General features: G+C 46.6%; 2 protein-coding genes and 1 pseudogene across 2 annotated transcripts; all 3 read left to right on the forward strand.

The window, feature by feature from the left end:
- The first annotated feature begins 91 nt into the window (after positions 1 to 91).
- LOC136528320 (protein RER1A-like) lies at positions 92 to 2,777 on the forward strand. The gene is made up of 3 exons (XM_066521268.1): positions 92 to 535; positions 1,717 to 1,897; positions 2,413 to 2,777. Exons 1-3 carry the CDS (start codon positions 192 to 194, stop codon positions 2,458 to 2,460), a joined length of 573 nt encoding a protein of 190 aa, XP_066377365.1. The 5' UTR covers positions 92 to 191; the 3' UTR covers positions 2,461 to 2,777.
- A 1,061-nt stretch (positions 2,778 to 3,838) lies between these two features.
- Positions 3,839 to 5,826, forward strand: LOC136528170 (peptidyl-prolyl cis-trans isomerase CYP19-4-like). Its single transcript, XM_066521096.1, has 7 exons — positions 3,839 to 4,165; positions 4,343 to 4,427; positions 4,573 to 4,620; positions 4,700 to 4,723; positions 4,975 to 5,160; positions 5,237 to 5,312; positions 5,469 to 5,826. The coding sequence occupies exons 1-7, from the start codon at positions 4,082 to 4,084 to the stop codon at positions 5,629 to 5,631; spliced, it is 666 nt and encodes a 221-aa protein (XP_066377193.1). The 5' UTR covers positions 3,839 to 4,081; the 3' UTR covers positions 5,632 to 5,826.
- A 1,768-nt stretch (positions 5,827 to 7,594) lies between these two features.
- On the forward strand, positions 7,595 to 9,304 carry LOC136526590 (peptidyl-prolyl cis-trans isomerase CYP19-4-like; annotated as a pseudogene).
- The last annotated feature ends 5,392 nt before the right edge of the window (positions 9,305 to 14,696 follow it).

A 14,696-nucleotide genomic window follows, 5' to 3' on the forward strand; every position in this document is an offset into this window, starting at 1 on the left:
TTTCTTTTTCTTTTAAAAAACGTTTTTGTGATATTTACTCTTTTATATAGCACGTGAGCTCCGGAACCGTTGGCATGTGAAAACCCTCTTCCTCTGCAGTCTGCTCGCTCGCGATTGCGATTCCCACCAGTCCCCCAGGCCCCAGCCCCAGACACGAAACCCACCCAGCCGGGGATCCCAAAGCGGCGGCCATGGAGCCCTCCCCCGTCGGCGACGGCGGCTCGGCGGAGCGGTGGCGCGCGGAGGCGGCGCAGGCGTTCCAGCACTACCTGGACCGCGCGGCGCCGCACATGGCGGGGCGGTGGGCGGGCACGCTCGTGGCCGCGGCGGTGTACGCGCTGCGGGTCTACTATGTGCGGGGCTTCTACGTCGTCACCTACGGGCTGGGCATCTACCTGCTCAACCTCCTCATCGGCTTCCTCTCCCCCATGGTCGACCCGGAGCTCGAGGCGCTCGAGGCCGGGCCCGGGCTCCCCACCCGCGGCTCAGACGAGTTTAAGCCCTTCATCCGCCGCCTCCCCGAGTTCAAGTTCTGGTATGCCGCTGCGTTTCTGCCCTTACCTCATTTTGGACTATGCTTAGTCCAAAGGCACCGCACTGGCCGAGCTGATTGCTAGTAACTACGTACTAACTAGGGATCCAATTCTATAAGGCAACCGTAGCAATTTGCTGTTTTTGTGCTAGATTTCGATTGAACCAGCTATGCTGGCTAGCTAATCTTCGCCATTCAGGCATTCACCAACCAACCAGATAGCCAATGTTGCTCACAGATTGTACGGTCCACCTCATCAATTGTCTGTCCGTCCGATATGATAGTATTCCATAGTAGTGCTTGATACTATCCAATTTAGGTGCAATTTTTACCAGTGATTATAAGATATGCCGAGTTTGTGTCAGTTTTCCGTTGGACCGGGTGACCAACTATACTTGGCTTGGACTGTTGGTGCTTAATTAGCTCGTCCTTCACTAACCAACCAGCTAAGTTTGTCTCATGATCTGCATCGCATCTGAAATCATTGTTTCCTGTTATGTATTTGTTTATCAATAATTGTTCAGCTGCTGGAAAACAGTCACGGGCATCCCTCATCTTTAGTGGTAGTATTTTGTATAGTTTTAGGCTTAGAGCTTTTCGTTAACTGATGTTATGTGTGTGCTACTGAGAAATATATCCTAGTGAATGCCTATGCACAGCTTATTCCTTCGAAACAACATAGTACATTCTTTTTATCACTCCAGAATTCTTATTAGTTACTGCTGTACATTGTAATGCATTTTCTGAGAAATATAGGCTGCATTTCCTTGTGGAACTGATGTACTTTTGTGCAAGTTTCATTAGAATTGTTTTTACTTTCATATTGAATATTAATTCACCTTAGTGCAATACATTTTCACCCCTTCGAAGTTATATTGTGATGTTCGTTCTTTTTGCCAGCAGTCATCTACTTTCTGTATGATTCGCATGGAATGATGGAATTGAACAATCTATCACCAATTAATGCCTTTGTGGCACTGCTCTCCCCTGGGATCTGGCAAGCTCAATTTTGCTGTTTCATGTGAACAATTTGTTATCTTTACTATATTAGTTGCATCATGTTACTAGCCTACTCAATGTCTCAATCAAGCTTTGGTGTTTCAGTGGCTTGTAGTTTTCTGTCTTTTTTTTCTCAGTGGTAGTGTACAGCTGAAAGTATATTAACCAACTGCTTCTTGTTTCAGGTATGCCACCACAAAAGCCTTTTGCATTGCTTTTGTCATGACCTTCTTCTCTGTATTCGATGTTCCTGTCTTCTGGCCAATACTTCTCTGCTATTGGATTGTGCTCTTTGTCCTGACAATGAAGCGGCAGATTGTGCATATGATCAAGTACAAGTATGTCCCGTTCAGCATTGGAAAGCAGGTGAGACCTCTATGTTTCTGAGCTGTTATGTTTCATTTTACTTCTTGAAAGTTACACAGATCATGCTTTGTGACAGAGTTTCTCAAAAGTTAATAACAAATGGTTTTATGCCATGTGGTTTCTACTGCGAATTGTGTTTACTGTCTACGTCTAGTCAATAATAACTAGTTCAAGATCCTGCATTGCTGCTTGGTAGCATGATTCCTTGGAAGCAATCAGAATTCATAACTGAGTTAGAGCCTTTGCATTTCATCCTTAGTGTGTTTCTGAGTTATTGGTATCGAAATATAGGAACTTGTATAGGAGCTTCGAAAATATTTTATTTTATTTATTTATCTGCTTGGTACTGTACAGTCTTGGCAAGCCTTTTTCTATTTTGGGGCTAATGATTTTACATCATGTCTATTGACAATACATTCTCCCTAGAATTTACTGAAATTTGGAAGTGTTGATCCTGCATCTGCAATTGGTCATCATACGTCGCTTGCTAAACTCTGCTTGCAATTCCAATGCAGAGGTATGGCGGAAAGAAAGGCCCTGCAGCCAGTGCATCTAAAGACTAAAGACGGTGTGGGACCTCGAGAGCAAAATGCCCGTTTATCTGTGAGGCATCCTGCTGGCATGGTGGTATTTTGAGTACCAGCTACTGATAGGGAATGTACACCATATATTCGCTGGTGGAGACCGCAGAGAAGCTAACCAGACTTTTGCATTGGTTGATGATTCCTGTTTCACATATCAGTAGTTTATGTACAATGACATGGAACATAGCTAGTAGATCAAATTTCCAGTTCCTCTGTTGTACTGTGCTTTTGTGGACAAGTTGTGGACCTGTTGAATCATTTCCAACGCAATACAAGCAGAGACCGAGAGGACAAAATGGAATTGTGGTGCCTGGGGCCACATGGCGGTGAAACATAGCTGTTATTTTTTAATGATCTTTCCAACATTGTTACTTGGATCTCGCAAGCGATTTACCGTGCCTGGATCAACCACTCGGTTTGCTGCGTGTAGCTGCGGCCGTTGCCTGCGTACCAATACCAGCGATTAGTAGCTCCTGTTTAGGGGTGAAAACAGGACAGGAAAGTTCCCGCACCGACCGACACCGTTTCCCATATTTCCTACCCGTTCCTGTTTTAGTCGGAAAAATCCGAAATCTGATCGGAAACAGGAGCAAGGTCACGGCAACAGGAACGGGATCACCCATCCTTTTTTTTCAGATCCCGCTTGTTACTCAGGAATTGCTGGATTTTCCCAGTTTCCTTCCCGTCAGCAAAAAACTGTAGACAAGTACGCTGGCCCTCAGTCCTCCTTATATCTCACCAGTGTTTGCAGTAGTGAATGGATGGGCGAGGTGAGACTAAACTCTGGAGCTTTGCTAGTGCACTGCGGTGCTGCCGGCCTGCTAGTTGTGGGTCAAGGCCTGCTACTTTCCTGCGCGTGCATGCATGCACGTGGTCCACAGCCCGCTAGCGGTATCCCAGAAATCCACCGGAGTAGCTTAGGCCATTCTTTTCATTTTCTTTTTTCCTTTGCAGTCTCTCCATTCTGTTGTTCTGTTCCTTTGCATTAGTTATTTACATTACTATTGCCTGTGTATTATGTATGTTCCGATGAGTTGCACATTTAATGTGGTTATTTGCATTGATCTTCCCGATTTGAATTATTGATTCCCGCCCGTTATCGACACGTTCCCGATCGAATAGTTTCGTTTCCGACATCCCGTATATCCGATTTCGTTTTCCCGACTGGTGTTTCCGCTCCCGTTCCTGTTTCCGAGAAAAAAATACAGTAACAAAAATGGTTAGGGTGTTTTCCCGACCGTTCCCGATCGCTTTCATCCCTACTCCTGTTGCTCCCCCCCCCCCCCCCCCCCCCCCCCCACACCCCACACACACACACCCAAAGCCACCGATCTTAACCGCATGACCTGCTCATCCTTGCTGTGACTACTAACAAACGTTTTAGCCATTGTCTATTTGTAGCTAACAGGCAGTTGCTGGAGCCCAACGTGCGGTCCACGACGATCAGCTCTCACAGACCCTCAGTTTTGACAGTGGCTCACCAGCCAGCCCTCCTTGTAAGGACCGTGGACGCTGCAGAATTTGGACCAAGAAAAGCTCAGGCTCATCGGCACCCAGTGACCGACGACGAGGAGGAACCGGGGGCAAGAGGCAAGCTGCAATGGCGACGAGGAGCACGGCGGTGAGGGCTGTCCCTCTGTGCCTGTGGCTCGCGCTCGGCGTGGCCACCCTGACGCTGCCCCAGGTGCGCCTCCATCTCCATCTCCATCTGTTTGCATATGCCTCCCATTTGCCACGGCTCATCACTGGCATAGTGGCATTGTTGTCCTGAGATCCCTTCGTCTATGCTGTGCATCCTATTGCTGTTGCCACCACCACCGTCACTGGCATTGCTCTTCGTTTATGCCTTGGCTGTTCACAGGCACATGCAGCAGAGGCAGACGCGGACCTCACCAAGATCACCAGCAAGGTCTTCTTTGACATCCAAATCGACGGCAAGCCCGCAGGTTTGTTTGTGCGTGCAAATACGTGGCGGCCCTTCTGAGGCTAAGATTTGCCAGCCCTAGTTGTATCATTAGTCGTGCGTGTTGATTCCTGAATCTTTTGATGCTCCAACCTGACTAACATTGGAGTGATCATGGATTTTCATAGGCCGGATTGTCATTGGACTCTTTGGGAAGACTGTTCCCAAGACAGCAGGTATCATCAACTAAATTGTTGTTTAGTGTATGTGGGTCTCAAAAAATGTTAACTGTATTTGTGCATCTTTTTTTTTCAGAGAACTTCAGAGCACTTAGCACAGGTATGCTTCCTAACTACCACTATCATGTCCCAACCCCTTACTTACCATGCAGTACTGAAACATATTCCTACCCAGTCTAGAAATGGCAGGCTACTTATGATGTCTAAATGGGAAACATTAGGTTCCAGTCATTTCTTTTATGAGATTTCTTACTGGAGAGAGAGATCCCTCCACAGTAACGGTTTGGCAGTACACCGCTCTCTGATTCCTGTCATGTATTGTAAAGCACCCTCAACTTCCATGTTACACAGGGGAGAAAGGAATGGGTGCGTATGGCGAACCTCTGTGGTACAAGGGATCCACATTCCACAGGATCATCCCAGGCTTCATGATTCAAGGAGGCGATTTCGTAAACCACAACGGAACAGGCTGCGATACCATCTATGGCAAAGACGTCTTCCCTGACGAGAACTTCAAGCTCAACCACGCCGAACCTGGTGACTGACTGTGCTACTTGAAATTAACCTGCTTGAAACACTGGACAGTGCTCATTTCTGATCAGCTGCATTGCAGGTACCATATCCATGGCCAATTACGGGAAAGATACAAACGGATGCCAGTTTGCCATCACCGCCGTAGAAGGAAGCAAGTAATCTTCTTCCCCAATGGTTCTTGAGCATCATCACTAGTCTTGAATTTGTAATCGCTGCAGCGCCATTTTAACTTCTATGAAAGAAAGATTTTCTTTGCTCCCTCTTGAGAATTAATGCTTGTCATTGACCGTTCTTTTCTTCTTCATGCTAAGGTTACCGAAGAAATTGGATGGGGTACATGTTGTGTTCGGCAAGGTGGTGAGTGGAATGGATGTGGTCCAGAAGATTGAAGCTCAAGGCCAGCCGAGTGGTGTGCCCAAGGCCAAAGTCCTCATAGCTGACAGCGGAGAGCTGCCCGGATCTGATGAGCTGTAACCATCCATTTTGAATGGAAACTAACATGTGTTAGCAAGCGCGGTTGTTTTTCAGCGTGGAATTGTGACCACCGTGGTCTTGTTTGATTTGGTTGGAGTCAGTTTATGTTGAATACAATGTCTGGTTCATATATGTACTTATTGAGGAATTAGAATGGTGAACAAACAAAAGCGTAATGATCTCTTCTTTAATTTATATGTTGAGAGTTTAAGAGAAGATACATGTTAAACTGCTGGTTTATATGTGTTAACAACCAAGGAGCTGACATGAAACTAAAAAACCCACTATCCACATGATTAGCAACCAATACGACAACTGTCACAAAAAAATAAAAGAGAAACATCTTGCTAATCATCCTTTATAGTTTACACCATGTAACCAAGAGCCATTCTGCATGCTGCAACAACTTCCACGAAAGGGAGAGAGGGATGGGTTCTCCTAGGCGATGCCTCAAACTAAAGCCACCCTGCACGTTGTAGCAGCTTCCGCGAGGGGTAACCAAGAGCCATCCTCGGTAGAACTTTCCACAAGAGAGAGAGGGGCTCTCCAAAGCGATGCCTCAAGAGCCACCCTGCACGTTAAAGCAACTTCTATGAGGGGGAGAGGTTCTTTGGAGTGATATCTTTAGAGACTATATGTAAATAACTTATTGGTAATTGGTATAGTTGAGAAGGTTATAGACCACGCCTTGAAGCCGGTTGGTCGCAAAAATGTGGGTATGTGATATGTGTTGAAATGGACTTAATAAGTTTAAGTGAAACATTTTTGTGTTAGTAAACTTAGCAAGACATAATCGGTAAACCTTAACAAGACACAGACGCTTTAAATTAAACACATATGTATATCTCATATATGTTAAAGTGTAACAAGCATGTCATATTTAAATTTAAATACTTAAGAAACACTTTCTTAGGTGCCAATCGCCAAGGAAAACCGGAAAACCCTCAAGGAAATGTCAAGTTTCTTTGGTGGCCTAGAGAAACAGCCAAGAAAATATCCAATTTCCTTGGAGGCCTAGTGAAACAGTCAAGGAAATACAAAAATTTGGGGGTTCTTGCTATCCGCCAAGGAATATACATTTCCTTGATGGTTTACTATCACAGCCAAGAAAACAGTATATTCCTTGACAGTTTGATTTGGCCCGTCAAGGAAATTTGCGGGCGCCAAGAAAATCTGTTTTGTGGTAGTTTACCTCCATGTGAACGAACAATTGCTTAGTGTTATTCCCCTTATTAAGATGAATCCAGGATCTATTGGGAAGCTTACTGTCAAACTGTTGTAAATGAGATGGCATGGACGGCATAGGGTTGAGTTCGTTTATACAAACATGAATGTGGTTTATTATTGGGTATGAAACCTTGTGGTTGCAGTAGATTTACGTGTGCAAAATTGGAAACTTGTGTAAATAAACTACCCTTAAATAAATTTGTCTATAAACTAGCAAAACAATGGCATCAAATATGAGTCTAACAAAAGTGAGGGTGCTCAACCGCTCATGTTGGTGAACATCACTAGTTATTTTTCACCTAGACTCGGATGAATTTTCTTCAATTTCCACCTTTCCTGCATGGTTTGTGCTAGAAAATTGGCATGTGTCGATGATTAACCATTCAAATATTTCCCTGTCACATACTATTCCCTTTTGTTCTAAACTATAAGTTGTTTTGACTTTTCTAAGTACACATAGTTTTTGCAAAACAAAACAAAAATTGCCTAATGGGAGTATGAAACAAAAATCATGTATCTATAGAACTGTCAAATTGACTTATACTTCGACAGGAGGGAGTACGACATTTGCATGAATCCAACATGTCGCCTATAAATTATAGGGCCCTCGCTATTTCTGTATGGCCCATCTGTCAGCCAACGCCAGCCATGTCTTTTTTTTTTTTTTTTTGAGGAGGGGATAGTTGCATGAATCTAACGTGCCGCCTATAAATTATAGGGCCCTCGTTATTTCTGTATGGCCCATCAGTCAGCCAACGCCAGCCCTCCTCCACATAAAGAAGGATCGAGGCGGGACGCTGCAGGAGAAGCAGAGAGAGCCGCAGGTCAGGCTCGCCGGTGCCTATGGCTCGCGCTCGGCGTGGCCACCCTGACGCTGCCCCAGGTGCGCCTCCATCTCCGTCTCCCATTGCCACTGCTCATCACTGGCATTGTTGTCTCCTGAGATCATATCCCTTCGTTTATGCTATGCATCCTATTGCTGCTGCCACCATCCGTCACTCTGGCATTGCTCATCGTTTATGCATTGGCTGTTCACAGGCACATGCAGCAGAGGCAGACGCGGACCTCACCAAGATCACCAGCAAGGTCTTCTTCGACATCCAGATCGACGGCAAGCCCGAAGGTTTGTTTGTGCATGCAAATACGTGGCGGCCCTTCTGAGGCTGAGATTTGCCAGCCCTAGTTGTATCATTAGCCGTGCGTGTTGATTCCTGAATCTTTTGATGCTCCAACCTGACTAACATTGGAGTGATCATGGATTTTCATAGGCCGGATTGTCATTGGACTCTTTGGGAAGACTGTTCCCAAGACAGCAGGTATATCGTCAACTTAATTGATGTTCGGTTCAGCAAATGTGGTATTGTTTTTCGTGCGAACAAATGTTGGGTCTCAACTCTCAAATGTTAACTGTACTTGTGCATCTTTTTTTCAGAGAACTTCAGAGCACTTAGCACAGGTATGCTTCCTAACTACCACTATCATGTCCCAACCCCTTACTTACCAGGCAGTACTGAAACATATTCCTACCCAGTCTAGAAATGGCAGGCTACTTATGATGTCTAAATGGGAAACATTAGGTTCCAGTCATTTCTTTTATGAAATTTCTTACTGGAGAGAGAGATCCCTCCACAGTAACGGTTTGGCAGTACACCGCTCTCTGATTCCTGTCTTGTAAAGCACCCTCAACTTCCATGTTACACAGGGGAGAAAGGAATGGGTGCGTATGGCGAACCTCTGTGGTACAAGGGATCCACATTCCACAGGATCATCCCAGGCTTCATGATTCAAGGAGGCGATTTCGTAAACCACAACGGAACGGGCGTTGATTCCGTCTATGGCAAAGACGTCTGGCCTGACGAGAACTTCATGCTCAACCACGCCGAAGCTGGTGACTAACTGTGCTAACGTGAAATTAACCTGCTTGAAACACTGGTCGTCAGTGCTCATGTCTGATCAGCTACTGCATTGCAGGTACCGTATCCATGGCCAATTACGGGAAAGATACAAACGCAGGCCAGTTTGCCATCACCACACTGTAGAAGGAAGCCGGTAATCTTCTTCTTCTTCTTCAATGGTTCTTGAGCATCATCAGTAGTCTTTATTTTGTAATCGTCGCAGCGCCATTTTAACTTCTACAAAAGAAAGATTTTCTTTGCTCTCTCTTGAGAATTAATGCTTGTCACTGATCGTGCTTTACTTCTTCGTGCAAAGGTTACCGAAGAAATTGGATGGGGTACATGTTGTGTTCGGCAAGGTGGTGAGTGGAATGGATGTGGTCAAGAAGATTGAAGCTCAAGGCCAGCCGAGTGGTGTGCCCAAGGCCAAAGTCCTCATAGCTGACAGCGGAGAGCTGCCCGGATCTGATGAGCTGTAACCATCCATTTCGATGTAACATCTGTCAGCAAACGAGTTGTTTTTCAGCGTGGAATTGTGACCACCGTGGTCTTGTTTGATTTGGTTAGAGCCATTTTATGTTGATGTTTACAATGTCTAGTTCATATATGTGCTTATTATTGGGGAATTAGAATGGTGAACAAACAAATGCGTTAAGCGTAGTGATCTCTTCTTTAATTTATATGTTGAGAACTCCCTTTGTTTAAGAGAAGATGCAGGTTAAACTGCTGGTTTATATGTGTTAACAACGAAGGAGCTGACATGAAACTAGAAGGAAACGTCTAGGTGACATCCGGTTACTTTTGGGCCCTCTTGACAACTGGATTTTGCCCATGTATTTACAGTCTTTTAGCTATTTTTACACTGTATTTACAATGATTTTTTAGTGTAATTTATTGGATAGGGTGATGTAATTTAGGGATAACACAACTTAAATTATTCCAAAAAATTATAAATTATTTCTATAAATTGCAGATATTAGAGAAATATATTTTAAATTGTTCACAAATGTTAGAGCCAAACATATACCAAAAAGAAGATCCATATATGCCAAATTCTTGATGGTTTGCATGAGCCGCCTGTCTCCTACGAGTCATAGGCCCCACGCCATGCAAACCGGTCCCCTCCTCTGTAGACGCCCTTCCCTTCTCTCTCTCTGCGTGCAGACCAGACCGCGCGGCAGACAGCAGCAGCAACTGGCGTGATCGGACGGCAGACCGCGCAACACATGGCAAATCCGACGGCTACAAATCCGTGCGCCAGAGGGAGGGAAAATAACGGTTGTTGTATAGCAATCCTGAACTAGAAAACCCACTATCTACGTGATTAGCAACCAACATGACAACCATCACAAAAAATAAGAGAAACAACCAGCTAATCATCCTATACACCATGGTCACCAGGGTCATCCTGCATGAACTTCCGCAAGCAGGAGAGTTCTCTAGAGCGATGCCTCAAGAGCCGCCCTGCACGTTGCAACAACTTCCGTGAGAGATAATCGAAAGGCATCTTCTGCAGCAACTTCCACAAGAGGGAGAGGGGTTCTTCGGAGCAATTCCTCAAGAGCCACCCCAACTTCTGCGAGGGGTAACGAAGAGCCATCCTCTGCAACAACTTTCATAAGAGGGAGAGGGGTTCTCTAGAGCGATGCCTCAAGAGCCACCCTGCACATTGGAGCAACTTTTGCGAGGGGGAGAGAGGGAGGGGTTCTCCACAACGATGCCTTTAGAGACTATTTGTAAATAACTTATTGGTATAGTCGAGAAGGCTATACACCATGTCTCGAACCTGGTTGACTGCGAAAATGTGGGTACGTGATATGTGTTGAAATGGACCTAATAAGTTTAAGTGAAATTGTCGGGTTCATAAACCCGGGGTCTCTAATGGACCTGCTTCCTAGCAAAAGCTCGGCCCAGCAGATGATGTTGCGAACGACACGCAACTCCTGGACCAGCCCAAATACCTAACGGCTAGCCAAAGAAGGAACGACGCCTCGCTCCTGACTCCGGCCCGCCTCTCCGACCGGAAGGCCTGGCTAAGGAGAGGACGACGCTCGCTTCTGATTTTGGCCCGCCTCTCCGACCGAAAGGCCTGGCCAAGGAGGAACGACGCTCGCTTTCAACTCCGACCCGCCTCTCCGACCGGAAGGCCTGGCCAAGGAGAGGACGACGCACGCTTCTGACTCCAGCCCGCCTCTCTAACCGGAAGGCCTGGCCAAAGAATAAATTTCGACTCCGGCCCGCTTCTCCGACCGGAATGCCTGGCCAAAGAAGGAACGACGCTCGCTTTCGACTTCGGCCCGCCTCTTCGACCAGAAGGCCTAGCCAAGGAGAGGACGATGCTCGCTTCCGACTCTGGCCCGCCTCTCTAACCGGAAGGCCTAGCCAAAGAAGGAACAACACTCGCTTCCGACTCCAACTGGCTTCTCTGACCAGGAGTACACTGAACCTCTGCTTACAGCTTTTCTCCGACCGGCGCGGTCGAAGCCGACTGGGAAACAATCGAACGGGGACGCCTGCTCGGTAAGGACCCAAAGAATCAGGTGGAGCAAGTAAGGCAAGGCGCTGAAGTCAAACCGCAATACCAAGGACCGTACCCTGCACGCCTGTAGGACAATACCATCAGGTCATGTCAGAAGGGTGCTCTGCAACCTTCTAGACATGTCAGAACATGAACAGTGTTATGGGCGCCGACGTTTGTCCTACAGTATGGTAGGCGCCGACATTTGCCATACCAGAAGAACACGGTGGAACCAACCACATGCATCCAACCATCAACGGTATTGTGGGCGCCGACAAACCACCTTGTACCCGATGTCATGGGCAACAAAACTAGGTAGCACACACACTCTCTTTCTCTCACACTCTCTCTCTCTTGTAAAGCCATCCCCTTCATCTATAAAAGGGGATGCGCTCTCTCCAAAAGGAGGACTATTCCGATGATTCGAACAACCAACGAACATTAGACGGATCATTCCGATTCTCTCTGCTTGGCTCTAGAACTCTAAAGCCAAACAGAGCATATGTTCAAACACTTAGCTCACGTTGGAGCTCCCGTCACTCTCGGCCCTTTGGTCTGGAGTCCGACCGGTCCTCTGACACCCCCATCTTACTCCCTCTCGTTTGTAACCCCACAACAAACTTCGAGCACTTGAGCTCAGGAATAAAGTCACTGACCGACTCAAACTGGACGTAGGGCACGTTGCCTGAACCAGTATAAACCCTATGTCATTGAGTGCTAGGCCACATCCGATCACAACGTACGACAAAACTTTTCGCACCGACAGAAATATTTTTGTGTTAGTGAACTTAACAAGACATAATCAGTAAACCTTAGCAAGACACAAACACTTAAAACACATACATATATATCTCATATATGTTTAAGCATAACAAGCATGTCAAACTTAAATTTTAAATACTTAAGAAACATTTTCTTAGGTGCCAACCGCCAAGGAAACCGGAAAGTCCTCAAGGAAATGTCAAATTCCTTGGTGGCCTAGAGAAATGGCCAAGGAAATGTGGAGGCTTGGTGAAAGAGTCAAGGAAATACACAATTTCCTTGGAGGTTCTCACTACCCGCCAAGGAATATACATTTCCTTGATGGTTTTACTATCACCACCAAGGAAATAGTGTATTCCTTGGCTGTTTGAATTTGGCCCCTCAAGGAAATTCACAATCACCAAGAAAAATCTATTTTGCGGTAGTGTGCCTCCTTGAGAACGACCAGTTGCTTAGTATTATTCCCCTTGTTAATTAATACAAATATATGATCTATTTTGGGAAGCTTACCATCAAACGATTGTAAATGAGATGGCATGGATGGCATAGGGTTGAGGTCGTTTATATATACAAACATATGAAATGTGGTTATTGCTGGGTATGAAACCTTGTGATTGTAGTAGATTCACATGCTACCATTGAAAATTTGTGTAAACTTCCCTTAAAAATTTGTCTATAAACTGGCAAAGCAATGACATCAAATATGAGGCTAAGAAAAGTGAGGGCCCACATGTTGGTGGAACATCATTAGTTGTTTTTTCACCTCAATTTAGATGCATTTTCTTCAATTTCTGCCTTTCCTGCATCAGAAATGATTGGACGCAGGCGTCCGTCTGTCCTGACGCCATGCACCCACTCCATCTCGTAGTTGCCGCATTTCCCCTGCCACTTGCTCCTCGCCCCGCCATCGCGCGCCCCACCGCACCACTCAGTACTTGCTCCGGCCACGCCGTTGCTCCCTCTGGTGCGCACCCCCGACCGAGTAGCAATTCCTCGCTCTGGCCATGCCCCTGCTCCCTCTGGTGTGTGCTCCCTCGACTGGGCAACCCACGCTATGTGCTAGGCTGGTCGGGCCACACCACGCCTATGCCGACATAGATGGCCGCTGCTGCCACCTTCTTCTCCACTGTGACCCACATAGCTGGATCTCGTTGTGCAATGCTCCGTTCGCCCAACCACCTACCAGGGTTTGTAGAAAAGCGCAGATCATAAATGCCTGTTTCAAGTGTTTCAGATGTTTTAGAGGTATGTGTAACACCTCTGGTGTTACGAGCTAGCTTAGCACCTAGGTTAATGCCTAAGAGAAATTAGCATAACAAGTTTTCCGGTTTAAAAGTTTAAAACACACATGGAATGACGAGTGAGTCTTAGGTGGCTCACTTTGATGGACTAAACCAAATATCCGAGTTAATTCACTTAGTGCGTAAAAGTATTTAAAAATGTCCGATAACGATTCTGGCAAGTAAATGGCGAATGGCTTGTTCTGCTGGATTAAGCATGAAAACAATTTTTATAAACAAAAATAAAATATAACTTGTAATTAGAACTTAAATAAAAATTTAAAGTGCAAGTTAGTAGTTAAAAATACAACTGTTGGTTTAGTGAATGGATGTTGTTCCATGGTATTTTTGATAGATCAAAAATCGAATTGGAAATTAAAATTTGCCCTTTTCGTTGAATCGGCAAAAAAATTTAAAGTTGTGTTGAAAGTACACTTTTTGGCTATTTATAAAATGAAAAATAGTTAAATAACACCCTGATGTTTTGGTTCTATTGTTTGATAGATGGTAGTGTGGACTTCAGATTGGAGGACTTGCTTGGGCCTCAATCATGATCAATCGCAGCACTTGCTTAGCTTTTAAATTCGTGCGCATCACTACTCACCGTCGAACGGCGTGGCCTGCGGTCGCCTCGTGCACTGCCTGCCAGCCGTCTGGCCGACGTGGTGCTCCGCCCACTGCACGAACCACCTACCAAGACATCTCACTACCGTCCTGACCACTTGATGACGGTGGTGCGTCCCCCCCTGCTCAGAATCAATCATCCGAGTTATTCATGTCGCACCGTGTTGTCGGGCCCCGTCGCCGTGTACGCGGGCTTGCTTGACATCACCGACCGAAGCCGTGCCACTGCTGCCTCGCTCACCTCGCGCTACCCCTTCCACTCCCCTCGCCCTCCCTCTGCTTGCCCCGCGCCAAACCGCCTGGCTGCCCTGGCCAGCGCTGGGCCACGGCCACCACCACCCACCTCCTCGCCGCGTCCAAAGCATAGCACCGTGACCATTGCCGCGTTGTTGACCCCATGCTGCACTGCTCTTCTCTGAGCCACGCCGTCGCCTATGCCACATCGTCCACCTATACAACGGGCTAGAGGCGTTGACCCCATGTTGAGCCACCTTGCCTTCGCACTATGGACGCCATGGACGCCGCAGCCTCACCATCGTGTCATCACCGTCGCCCAAGCCGCCACATCGCCGTGTAAGCCCATCCTTCCCATCGCTGAAGATCCACGTCGTGCTGCCAACCCTGACGCGCCCTGCTCCAGGTCTACGACACCGTCGCTACGCCTTCCGCCGTTCGTCGCCCGGCCCTCACGAGCGTGCGAACCTCCACGGCACTGCCCTAGCCTTGCCTCGCTGCACCGCCACGCGGAAGACCACGCCG

This window comes from Miscanthus floridulus, chromosome 19 (assembly GCF_019320115.1).
Source record: "Miscanthus floridulus cultivar M001 chromosome 19, ASM1932011v1, whole genome shotgun sequence".
Classification (NCBI taxonomy): domain Eukaryota; kingdom Viridiplantae; phylum Streptophyta; class Magnoliopsida; order Poales; family Poaceae; genus Miscanthus; species Miscanthus floridulus.

Excerpts from the sequence above, each read along its gene's own strand:
- LOC136528170 (XM_066521096.1), top strand. The coding sequence starts at position 4,082 with ATGGCGACGAGGAGCACGGCGGTGAGGGCTGTCCCTCTGTGCCTGTGG. Across the intron at positions 4,428-4,572 it reads AATCGACGGCAAGCCCGCAG|GCCGGATTGTCATTGGACTC; the intron begins GTTTGTTTGTGC and ends GGATTTTCATAG. Across the intron at positions 4,724-4,974 it reads CTTCAGAGCACTTAGCACAG|GGGAGAAAGGAATGGGTGCG; the intron begins GTATGCTTCCTA and ends CATGTTACACAG.
- LOC136528320 (XM_066521268.1), top strand. The coding sequence starts at position 192 with ATGGAGCCCTCCCCCGTCGGCGACGGCGGCTCGGCGGAGCGGTGGCGC. Across the intron at positions 536-1,716 it reads CTCCCCGAGTTCAAGTTCTG|GTATGCCACCACAAAAGCCT; the intron begins GTATGCCGCTGC and ends TTCTTGTTTCAG. Across the intron at positions 1,898-2,412 it reads CGTTCAGCATTGGAAAGCAG|AGGTATGGCGGAAAGAAAGG; the intron begins GTGAGACCTCTA and ends ATTCCAATGCAG.